The sequence below is a fragment of the Arachis duranensis genome, chromosome 4 (genome assembly GCF_000817695.3).
Source record: "Arachis duranensis cultivar V14167 chromosome 4, aradu.V14167.gnm2.J7QH, whole genome shotgun sequence".
Classification (NCBI taxonomy): domain Eukaryota; kingdom Viridiplantae; phylum Streptophyta; class Magnoliopsida; order Fabales; family Fabaceae; genus Arachis; species Arachis duranensis.
Window position 1 is genome coordinate 55,881,369 of NC_029775.3, and position 12,704 is coordinate 55,894,072.

At 40.1% G+C, this 12,704-nt stretch overlaps 1 protein-coding gene across 1 annotated transcript; it reads right to left on the minus strand.

Moving 5' to 3' along the window:
- Positions 1–8,441: 8,441 nt before the first annotated feature.
- Positions 8,442–9,314, minus strand: LOC107484404 (uncharacterized). Its single transcript, XM_016104990.1, has one exon. It carries the CDS (start codon positions 9,312–9,314, stop codon positions 8,442–8,444), a length of 873 nt encoding a protein of 290 aa, XP_015960476.1.
- Between the last annotated feature and the right edge of the window lie 3,390 nt (positions 9,315–12,704).

Consider the following 12,704-nt stretch of genomic DNA (forward strand, 5'->3'; position numbering starts at 1 on the left):
AAGACTCATGCAATGCAACCTATGAATGTGAATGTAACTACATGCTAATATGATTCTACCTACTTGGTGAAAAAGTAAATAAATCTTTCAAGAATAAATATAAGCTGGATTTCACTAATTCAAATCACAAAATAAAGTACAGATAACTTCCAAGAAGAAGATAGCTCATGAAAGCAGGGAACATAGAATTAAGCACTGAACCCTTACTGGTAGTGTATATCATTCTAACTCTCAAGTGTCTAGGGTCAATTCTCTAAATTCTCTACTAATATTGCTTTCTATGGCTTGCTCTTCATCTAACAATCAACAAAAATTTAATGCACCAATACACAAATCAAGAGGTCTTTTAAGTGTTGTAATGGGGTTAGGGTCAAGGTAGGATTGTATTTGGCCAAGTGGACTAAAATCTGAATCCTTAATTAACATAAACTTTCTACCTAACTTAGGACAATCCATGTAATATAAAATCAATAACTACCCATTAACTGCGTTTACTACATATTTATGCATTCCAAGTTTTGAGTACAATACATATGCATTGCTATTGCCATTTACATTGGAGCATTTTGTCCCCTTTTTATTTTTCTGCTTTTTTTCTTTTCTTAATAACTTTTTTTTTTCAATGCATATGATTAACATTTTGAATGCATAAACATGTTCTTAACATTTTTTGCATTTTCACAGAAAGTCTAACATACTCGATTCTCAAACCAAACATTTCCAAACCCACTTTCCCCACACTTAATTCATGAGCACTTTCACTAGTCTAAGCTAATCAAGGATTCAAATTAAGGACATTATTATTTTCCGCTTAGAGTTAGTGATGAGCTAAAGTAAAGAACAAAGGGGTATAATAGGCTCAACATTGGATTGCAAAGGATAATAAAAGGGTAAGGCCATATGGGTATGTAAGCTCAGTGAAATAAGGCCTCAATCATATAAGTGTATGCATACATTAAACAATTGAAATATAGAATCAAACAAGACAAAGATCACAATTTTAGAGAGAAAAACACACACCAAAAATAAAACATTGGTTGATAAGATGCAACCAATCAAATAGGCTCAAAATCTCACTAGTTTTGTGTGTTCGAGCTATAAACCATGTTCCAAAATAATATTTCTTCAAACAAGTTTTTTCAAAAATTTTTTAATTTAAATTAGTGAAATACTATAAAAAGTTTTCTTGAAAAAGAAAATGTTACTTCAACCAAGTGGTAAAATATGCACAAAATCAAACAAATATGCAAATGCAACAACTAACAAGGAAAATAAACCATCGGTGTTGAGATAAAAGAGTAACTAACCATGGAGATCGGTATCGACCTCCCTACACTTAAAGATTGCACCGTCCTCGGTGCATGCTAAGATGTACAAGTGGACGGGCTGCTCCAATTGATGCCTTTCTCTATAGATTGTGCAGATTGACTTGTTTGTCTCCCCAAATAGAAGTTCTTCCTTTTCCCTTCCTCGGTGGCCATCCTAAAAGAGGAGAAAAATGAAGGAAAGTAACCCAAAAACAAAGATAGAAAACAAATAAAATATGGGTGTTAATGCCAAATAATGATGGTCTCAATTACATGGTACCTACAACATGCAAGTGAGAAAACAGTAGAAGCAAATGGCATATCAATAGTGCAAAAGTTGCAACAATGGGGAAGAGAGTTTGGGTAATGCAAGATAGTGTAAGTGCATAACAATGCAAAAGAAATATCAGTATTATAAAAATTAGCATTGACTTATGAATAATAATACCCAACCAGAATAAAACAAGTCATGAAGCACCAGAATAATTCAAGAAAAGATGCAATAGTTCAAGAGGAGAATTTTAACACCAATGGAAAAAGAAAAAAGAAAGTAAGAAAGGAGGAAGAAAGAAATAAGAAGTGAAAGAAAAGATTTAGATTTGGGAAAGAAAAAATAAGATATCTTGGCTGATATGGATAAGCTGTGCGGCGCAGGTGACGCGGACGCGTGGATCACGCGATCGCATCGTGTGTGATAATTATCAGGTGACGCGGACGCGTGGATCACGTGATCGCGTGACCTGATTTGTGCTTTTTGGCACAAGTGCAGCTTTGCGCACGCACAACTTTCTGTTTGATATGCATATTACCAAAATTTAGGGTGACGTGGTCACGTGGGTGACACGATCATGTGGATGGCCTATTTTGAAAAATGATGCGGACGCGTGAGGCACACGTTCGCGTGGTAGGGCTGGTGCTTCTAGCACGAGTCCAACCCAATTCCAGCTCAACTTTCGGCCATACACCCTTTTTTACGTCGGTTTTACAAGGCCACGCGGTCGTGTGGGTGATGCGGACGCGTGGGAGGTGTTTCTCCCACATGACGCAGACGCGTCATTGACGCGGTCGCATAGACCAATTTGTGCCAAAGGCACACCTCCAGCCGCGCTTTCGCGTGATTCTCTGTTCAATTTAGTTTTCTTCCCAACGCACATATGACGCGGACGCGTCGGCGACGCTTACGCGTCACGTGCGTGTTTTTTTTTACAGCGTGTAGAATGCAAAATGCAATGAGTGTGATGCAGAAATTCAGGTTCAAACAAAATTCAAAAACAGAGTAAAATAAAAAGGAACGATCATACCATGGTGGGTTGTCTCCCACCTAGCACTTTTAGTTAAAGTCCTTAAGTTGGACATTTGATGAGCTTCCTGTTATGGTGGCTTGTGCTTGAATTCGTCCAGAAATCTCCACCAGTGTTTGGAATGCCAGGATTCTCCGGGGTCCCAAACAAGGTATGTAAATCCCTTAGGTGAGTTCAAGAAGGATTCAAGGCTCCCGGAGTGTTGAATGTCAGAATAGATTCCAGGATCCTAAATTCCACTTTTACACCCATCTTTGTCTTGATCTGCATTTTTCCAGTTGGGTGATAAGTAATCTGAATTCTCACTGCAATGACCAAACAGCTTTCGAGATCCTTTCGATTGAGCTTGACACCATTCTTTGCACCTCAAATTGAAGTGTGAAGCCTCATTAAATCTTGCATACCAACTCTGAGTGTAAGTCATTTCCCTTTTACTCTTAAAAGCTGCAAAGAGCTCTAAGCTGGCCATCTATTTCAAGCAAACCATATTCAAGTGGAAAATTGAAGAGAAAAGTCAAGGATTTTACCCACTTGAAGTTTGTGTTGGGTGGTAATGGCCATGAGATCAGTGTTTCTAGTAGTTCTACGAGCTTCACTCCCTTGTGGTCTTCAGTGAATTCCTCCACTTCCTTGCAAATTTCTTCCATTTCAACCATGTCTTGATCAAAGTCTTCCATATCTTCCACATCACTTGAGTCATAATTAGGAGGTTGAAAAAAGTCGACCTCTGCATCATCTTCGTATTCACTTGGGGAAGATTCTTCTATCTCAAAGAATTCACTTGCGGATGTAAGTTAATCACTAAGAGAACTCGACTTGTGATTATCATCATCAAGGAAACATGTGTCTTGGGTTACTCCGTCCGATTCCTCATAGGATGCCTGCCTTAGGGTTGTACACTATCCTCCTTAGCATCAATTGTAACGTCTTCGACGGAATTCTCCACAACTCTGGATTCTAGCGGAGGTTTGGCATCTCCTAAATCTTCAACCAACTCTTTTTCTTCTACAATGACAGCATCCTCTACTTGTTCCAGTACAAAGTTATGCTCTATGTTATCCACTGGAGTTTCTAGCGTCTTCTTTGTGCTGCGTTCTTCATTAGATACTCCACATGAAGCCATCGGAGTCTGTTGAGGTACTGAACGTCTGGAAGATAATTGATTTATTGCTTGCTCCAGTTGATGAAGGGTTGCATTAAATTGGTTTACTGATTCTTTAAAGCAAACCTGTGATTCTTGGCTTGACGGATATGGACATGGTGCATAGGGAAGTAGTGGTTCTTGGGAGTAATTGGATTGGCGTTGGGGCGGATAAGGATCATATGGTGGCGAATAGGGAAAAGAAGCTTGTGAGTGTGGTGGTTCGAAGTTATGTTGAAAGGATGGTCTCTGAGTGTAGGGTAGGGCTTGTTGGTAGCTACAAGGGGGTCTACCAAATCTATCAATTGGGTATGCATTGTAGAATGGTCTTTGTCCATGATATCTAGGAGGGTGTTGTTGCCAAAAGGGTTGATCAGCTCCTCTTGGCTCCATCCATCTTTGATTGCCTAGACCTTGATGCATACTCCTGTTATAGCTTCCATTCCTTGCAACAAAAGTAGAACCAAACTCAAAGTGAGAGGGGTGAGAATTCATAGTAGCTATCAGAAATAAAGGGGGAAGAGAGGAAACAAATAAACAAGTAAAAGAAAAATATTTACAATAACCAATAATAAGGCACACGTTTGCAATTCCTCGGCAACGGTGCCATTTTGACGTTAGGATTTTTGCTAGTAAAGAATTTTATAAAAATATAGTTGCATTGTAAGTATAGATTCTAAACCAATAGAAAATCCCTTCGTACAAACAATTGGTTGTCACAAGTAACAAACCCTTGATAAAATTGATAACCGAAGTATTTAAACCTCGGGTCATCTTCTCAAGGAATTGCATGGAGGTATGTTCTTATTATTGGTTATGAGTCTTGTAAATTGGGGGTTTTGAAAGTAAAGAACAAGTATGTTAAATGATAAGAAAAATAAAATAGTAACAATAAAATAAACTCTTGGCAAGGTATTAGAATCGGAATTCCTATCCTAGTTATCCTTATCAGGTGTGATGAGAATTGGGTTTTAATCCCACTTAGTTATCCTTTATTAAACAAGGGAAGGTCAAGTGGACTAATTAGCTTGATCCTCAAGTCCTAGTCAACTCCTGTGGAGAGACTAGCTTTAGAGCGATCCAGATCAATCAGTAATCTGCCAATTTCAACCACTGCTGAGTTTGACAACTCAAGTGTTACCAATTACCTAACCAAAGCCAAGAATATAGAAAGCTAAATTAAAATCATAAATATCTGGAATACCTCAAATTAAATTGAATGGAGATGTCAATTCTAACAGGGAAAAGTTCATAAGCCCATTTGGACAACATAAATCAAGTGAAAATAAAAACTTCAAAGTAAACAAAAATAGAAGAGAAACATAAATTATTGAACCTGGTATGAACAAACAATCCTAATCCTAATAGAAATCCTAATCCTAAATCATAAGAGAGAGGAGAGAACCTCTCTTTCTAAAAACTACATCTAAAACCTAAAATTGTGAGTAATGATTGAATTGATGTCCTGAGTCTCTGCATGTTCCCTGACTTTAATCTGTGTTTCTGGGCCGAAAACTGGGTTAAAATGCAGCCCAGAATCTGTGCCAGCGACTTCTGTAATTCTACAGATCGCGCACGTCACACGTCCCCGTCGTCCACGCGTTCGCGTCACTCAGCATTTCTCGTACCACGCGTGCGCGTCGTCCATGCTTTCGCGTCGTTCGTGCAGCTTCCAATCCTCGCGGTCGGGTCAGGCACGCGAGCGCGTCACGGTAATTCCTTCTATTTCACGCGGTCGCATGAGCCATGCGACCGCGTGACTTCTCGCTAGTCATCTCTTCAATTCCTTGAGTTCCTTCCATTTTTGCATGCTTCTTCTTCATTCCTTACGCCATTCCTGCCCTATGAAGCCTGAAACACTTAACATATAGATCACGGCATCGAATGGTATGAAGGAAGATAAAAATATACAACTAAAAGGTCCTTAGGAAGCAAGTTATTAATCATAGGATATTTTTAAGAAGGAATTGTAAATACATGCAAATCATATGAATAAGTGGGTGAAAAGCTTGATAAAACCACCCAATAAAACACAATATAAACCATAAAATAGTGGTTTATCAGAGCTCCACTTGACCATAGGGGTATACTTTGATGATGGTGAAGGGTCCAGACCATCTAGACTTAAGCTTCCTAGGGAAGAACCTAAGTCTAGAATTGTACAATAACACCTTTTATCCTACAGTGAACTCCCTCCTTGCTATCTTTTGATCATGCCATCTTTTTGTGTTCTCTTTGTAGATCTTTGCATTCCCATATGCTTGGTTCCTAAATTCTTCCAGCTCATTGAGTTGCCTCAGCCTCTTTTCCCCAGATGCTTGCTCATCAAAGTACAGTAGTTTTAGAGCCCAGAAGGCTCTATGCTCTAGTTCAACTGGCAAGTGGCAAGCCTTGCCAAATACCAGTTTGTATGGTGACATCCCAATGGGGGTCTTGAAGGCTATCCTGTAGGCCCATAAAGCATCGTCTAGCTTCTTAGACCAATCCTTCCTTGAGCTTCCAACAGTTTTTTCAATAATCCTTTTTAGCTCCCTGTTGGAAATTTCTGCTTGCTCGTTGGTCTACGGATGATAAGGGGTTGCCACCTTGTGTTTGACTCCATATCTGAGAAGGAGTGCTTCCAGTTGTTTATTGAAGAAATGTGTCCCTCCATCACTAATGAGTGCCCTGGGAACTCCAAACCTAGTGAAAATGTTCTTTCTTAAGAAGCTCATTACGACCATGTTGTCATTTGTGGTGGTGGCAATAGCCTCCACCCACTTTGACACATAATCTACAGCCACAAGTATATAACTATTTGAGTGGGAGGATGAGAAAGGCCCCATGAAGTCAATCCCCCATACATCGAATAGTTTTAGCTCCAGTATAAATCTCTGTGGCATCTCATTATTCCTGGATAGATTGCCGGCCTTTTGGCATTCATCACACCTTGACACCAAGTCCTTTGCATCGTTGAAAATGCTTGGCCAGTAGAATTCACATTGGAGCACCTTGGCTGCTATTCTTTTTCCACTAAAATGGCCTCCATATGCAGATCCATGACATTGCCAAAGCACCTCTTGTCCTTCTTCATGGGATATACACCTCCTCAAGATCCCATCAGCACACTTTTTGAACAAATATGGCTCATCCCAGATATAGTATTTGGCATCTTTGATGAGCTTTCTCCTCATGTGTTTGTTGATGTTGGTTGGTGATTCCCCAATGGTCTTGAAATTGGCTATGTCAACAAACCAAGGGGTCTCTTGTATCATCATCATTTGCTCATCAGGGAAGCTTTCATTCACTGCAAGATGGTGTGCTCCTTCTTCTTCTTGTAGGATCCTTGAGAGGTGGTCAACAACTTTGTTCTCTGCTCCACTCATATCCTTAATTTTGATGTCAAACTCTTGGAGTAGCAGGATCTATCTTATTAGCCTTGGCTTGGAGTCTTGTTTGGTAAGAAAGTATTTCAGTGCTGCATGATCAGTGAATACAATTACTTTAGAACCAATGATATATGATCTAAATTTATCAAAAGCAAAGACAAAGTAATTCCTTCTCTGTAGTGGTGTAGTTCCTTTGATTCTCATTAAGGACCTTGCTGGCATAATAAATGACATGCACCAATTTATCCTTCCACCGTCCTAAAACAGCACCCACAGCAAAATCTGATGCATCACACATCAACTCAAAGGGTAGATCCCAACGTGGTGGTGCTATGATAGGTGCAGAGGAAAGTTTGTTCTTAAGCTCCTCAAAGGCTGACATGCATTCATTATCAAAAACAAAAGGAACATTAGAGACGAATAGGTTGTTCAATGGCTTGGCAACCTTGGAGAAGTCTCCAATAAACCTCCTATAGAAACCAGCATGTCCCAAAAAGCTTCTAATGGCTTTGACATTGCAAGGTGGAGATAGCTTTTCAATCACCTCTACCTTTGTCCTGTCCACTTCTATGCCCTTCTTTGAGATTTTATGACTAGTGACCACTCCTTCTGTAACCATGAAATGGCATTTTTCCCAGTTTAAAACAAGGTTGATCTCTTGGCATCTCTTTAGCACTAGGGCCAACTGATGTAAGCAATCAGAATATGTGTTACCAAATACAGAGAAGTCATCTATAAACACCTCAATAAACCGCTCAATCATGTCTGAAAATATGGAGAGCATGCACCTTTGGAATGTTGCAGGTGCATTACACAGTCCAAAGGGCATCCTCCTGTAAGCAAAAATGCCATATGGACAAGTAAATGAAGTTTTCTCCTAGTCCTTTGGGTCCACAACTATTTGGTTGTAACCCGAATAATCGTCAAAGAAGCAGTAGTATTCATGTCTAGCCAGCCTCTCAAGCATTTGATCCATGAATGGTAGGGGGAAGTGGTCCTTCCTGGTGGCTTCATTGAGCTTCCTATAGTCGATGCACATGCGCCAACCAGTCACTGTTCTTGTTGGTATCAGCTCATTCTTCTCATTTGTTACAACAGTGACTCCTCATTTCTTTGGAACTACTTGTACCGGGCTTACCCAAGGGCTGTCTGAGATGGGGTAGATCACCCCTGCTTACCACAACTTCAACACTTCCTTCTAGACTACCTCATTTATTGTTGGATTCAACCTTCTTTGTTGTTGCCTTGAGGGCTTAGTACCCTCCTCAAGTAGGATCTTGTGCATACACATTAAGGGGCTGATCCCTTTTAAGTCTGTGAGTGTCTAGCCTATAGCATCCTTGTATTGTTTCAGCACTTGGATGAGCTCCTCTTCTTGCTCCTTGCACAAGCTTGAGTTGATGATCACTGGGTAGGTGCTATTGTCACCTAGATAGGCATATTTCAAGTTTGGAGGTAGGGTTTTTAGCTCTAATTTTGGTGCCTCTTCTCCATTGTTGTCTTTATGGTTTGTCATGATTGAACTTTCCATGGTTCCTTGTGGTGGTTCTTCACGTGGTTCTTGTTGCTCCAATTCCATACTTCCTTCGTATTGCTCTTCTTCCAAGACTCCTTGGACTATTTGTTCTATGGTGTCCACCATCATGCATTCTCCTATTGCTTCCTTGGGATAGCTCATTGCCTTGAATACATTGAAGACCATCTTTTCCTCATGTAATCTCAAGACTAGTTCTCTTTTTTGCACATCAATGATGGCTCCAGTAGTAGTTAGGAATGGTCTTCCTAGGATAATTGAAGTGTTTGCCTCTTCTTCCATATCCAGCACAACAAAGTCAGCTGGGAAGATGAATTCTCCCACCTTTACCAATAAATCCTCCACGACTCCATGTGGAAACTTGAATGTCCTGTCAGCTAGTTGGAGTGCCATTCTTGTTGGTTTGGCTTCCTCAATTCTCATCCTTCTCATCATGTTCAAGGACATGAGATTGATGCTAGCCCCCAAGTCACATAAAGCCTTTTCAATAGTGATATCCCTTATGATGCAGGGGATTTGGAAACTCCTTGGGTCTTTCATTTTCTGGGGGAGTTTCTTTTGTATGATGGCGCTACACTCCTCAGTTAGGACAACAATCTCCTTTTCTCCCCAGTTTCTTTTTCTTGTCATGAGCTCCTTCAGGAACTTTGCGTAGAGGGGCATTTGCTCTAGTGCTTCAGCAAATGGTATGTTGATTTGGAGCTTTTTGAAGATTTCCAAAAATCTAGAAAACTGGCTGTCCTTCCCATCCTTCCTTAGCCTTTGTGGGTATGGTGCCTTTGACAGATAAGGCTTCAAGATTGGCTTTGGTGAAGATAGGTTAGGGACCTCTTCTTTCTTCCTGTTTTTAGGCTTTTCTGCAGTTTCTACTTCGTGGTTCTCCTAGTTTGGGGTGGCATCTTCTACCAATTTTCCACTTCTAAGTGTGATGGCCTTGCACTCTCCTCTTGGGTTGGCCATGGTGTCACTTGGAAATGTGTGTGTAGGCATTGGGATTTGCTTGGATAAGAACCCCACTTGTGCTTCTAGCTTTGAGATTGCTGTACCTTGGTTCTTCAAATTCGACATGTATTCTTCTTGGTTGGTATCTATCTTCTTTTCAGCTTGTGCTTGCCTTTCAAAGAGGGTGGAAATGGCCCCTATGAGCTGTGATGATAGCTGTGCTATTGCGGCCTCTACTCTCTCAAAGTTACCTTTGATTTGACATGGTTGTGAGGTTGGGGTTAGTGTGTCTTGATGGTGGTGTGTTTGCTGGTTGGAAGGATATGATGTGTGAGGTGGATTGTGGTAAGGTCTGTTGTTATTTGACTGATGGTTGGGGTTGTGATTCTGGTATTGATTGGCTTGGAATGGTTTGTTGTGATCTTGGTTGTGATTTTGTTGGTTCCCCCACCCAAAATTCGGGTGGTTCTTCCATCCCGGGTTATATGTCTTGGAGTTAGGTTCATATGGTTGTTGAGAGGGTTATGCACATAGTTTGCTTGCTCACATTCAACTTCTGGTTCATTTTCTTCTTGGGCTGGCGCTTGAGCTTGGACAATTGCAACTTGATAGTTTTCCATTTTCTTAGTTAAGGCTGCTAATTGTGTTGTAATTGCCTTGTTTTGTGCCAACAGGGCATCCATAGAATTGAGTTCTAGCACCCCCTTCTTTTGGCCTCTTTCCGAAGCATAGAAGTAGTCATTTTCAGCTACAGTTTCAATGACATCTATGGCTTCCTCAATGGTCTTCTTCTTGTTGAGTGAACCCCCTGAAGAGTGGTCCACAGCCTTCTTCGATTAATAAGGTTAATCCTTCATAGAAAATGTGGAGCTGCACCCACTCATTAAACATATCTGGTGGGCATTTTCTTGTTAGATCTTTGAACCTCTCCCAGGCCTCATAGAGTGTTTCACCATCTAACTGTCTGAAAGTCTGCACCTCAGCTCTTAGCCTGTTGATCCTCTGTGGAGGGTAAAATCTTGCTAGAAATTTGTTCACAACATCCTCCCATGTGGTTAGGCTCTCCTCGGGGAATGATTCTAACCACTTTGTTGCCTTATCTTTGAGCGAGAAAGGGAACAGAAGTAGTTTTAGGTGTCATGGTGTACACCATTAGACTTTACAGTATCGCGTATCCTCACGAATGTATTGAGATGTTGATTTAGATCTTCTTGAGCACCTCCTCCATATAAGCAGTTATTCTGGAGTAGTGTGATGAGTTGAGGTTTCAACTCAAAATTGTTGGCATGGATTGTTAGCTTGAGGATGCTGTTGCCACAGTTTCCTGGATTTGGGTTGATATAGGAGTCTAAGACTCTCCTCTCTTGCCCAGCTTGATTTCCAACTCCTCCTCCAACATCTTTGTGTGCATCGTCTTCTATGGTGGTTGTTAGATCTTCCTCTACTGGTTCTTCTCCAACTATACCCTTGCATCTAGCCTCCCTCCTTAATCTAAGGAAGGTTTTCTCAGGTTCACTATCAAAAGAGGATGAAATCTCTCCTCTTCTACCTGTCATACAGTCAACACACAGCAAGAAAAGAGCAAGTGAAGGAATCCCCTTAGTTAAAATTAGTGATTAGCTTGAGTGATGCAATTAATCAAACAGTTAGAAGAGTGAAAGTATAAACAATGAATAGCTTAAGAAATCTCAGAAAGATAAAAAGAAAAACAAAAAGTAGAAAGGAATTTAAAGGCTACACTAGGAAATGAATAAGAAAACAATTAAGGGGAAAAAATAGCGTAATCTAACTCTCCAATCAGTTTAATCATTGTCAAATTCAAACCAATCCCCGACAACGGCGCCATAAAACTTGATAATTTTGGAATTCACTCCCCCAATAATATTGATGAATCTGCTTTTGGCAAGCGCACCAAAATTATCGACAAGTATTAACCCACATTGGAGTGGGATCGTATCCACAGAGATTGGTAGATTTGAGCAATTTTAATCAATTGGTGAATTAGTCAAGCTTAACAGGATGAGTTGTAAGTGCAGAATTATAAATGGCAGGAACATAAATGACAAAGGAATAAAAGAAAGCAATAAAATGCAGAAATAGAAATAACAGAAATGTAAAGGGGAATAGGATTTTGCAGAATATAAGTAAAGCTATAAAAGAATGGGAGAGATAAGAATGGGGGAATTTATTGAGATCATGAGATATTGTCTCTTTGGATTAAATCCAACTCATATCCTCTTCAATCATGTAACTCATTGACCTCTTGGCAATCATGATTGATTGAGCTCCAATCCCTTGGTGACTCAATCTCTCAGATCTTGATCAATAGCCAATTCCTTGGTCTAATTTCTCATGAAAAGAGATATGCTTGGTCCCTGATTATACCACACATCATCATAGGTCTAAGTAGAGGGAGGATTGTATGTCACCATATCCAAACACCAAAACCCAGATTCTACTCAAGTGTGAGAAGGGATTTCTATTATGGTTTCATGTTTCCTTTTTCAAGGTTCCCATGAAATCCATTTTGCATTCAATCTCTTTTCCAAGTTAATTGAACACTAAGCATGAAAACCGAAATTCCTTCTAGCAAATCAAAGAGAAGATGAAGAGAAGAAGAAATTTACTATCACTAATCCATCAAGTACAATAGAGCTCCCTCTCTCAATGAGAGGAAATTTAGCTACTCAAAGCTCAAAGAGAAAGTACAAAAGATGAAACAGATGAAATATGGAAAGTAAAAGTGAAATCCCCAAAACTAAACTCTGTGACTTGCTTCCCCTTTTTCAATACTTCCAAGGATATTTATACTACTCCTAGATCTAAAAAATAAAGGAAAATTACAAAAGTGAAGAAAATTACAATTTGGAGGGAAAAGAAACTCAACAAATGTGATCTTCCAGCTGGCGTGTGACTGGTGCTTCTCTAGCGTGTCACGCTCTTTTTGTTTCTGATTTGGCGTGCCACACCTCTTCATTCAAGTGGCATACCATCCTCTGTTTAACCCCTGGCATGCCATGCCTTCGAGCAAGTGCACTGGGTCGTCCAAGTAATACCTTATGCGAGTAAGGGTCGATCCCACGGAGATTATTGGTTTGAAGCAAGCTATGT

Coding starts and splice junctions, on each gene's coding strand:
- LOC107484404 (XM_016104990.1), bottom strand. CDS start 9,314: ATGCCCCTCTACGCAAAGTTCCTGAAGGAGCTCATGACAAGAAAAAGA.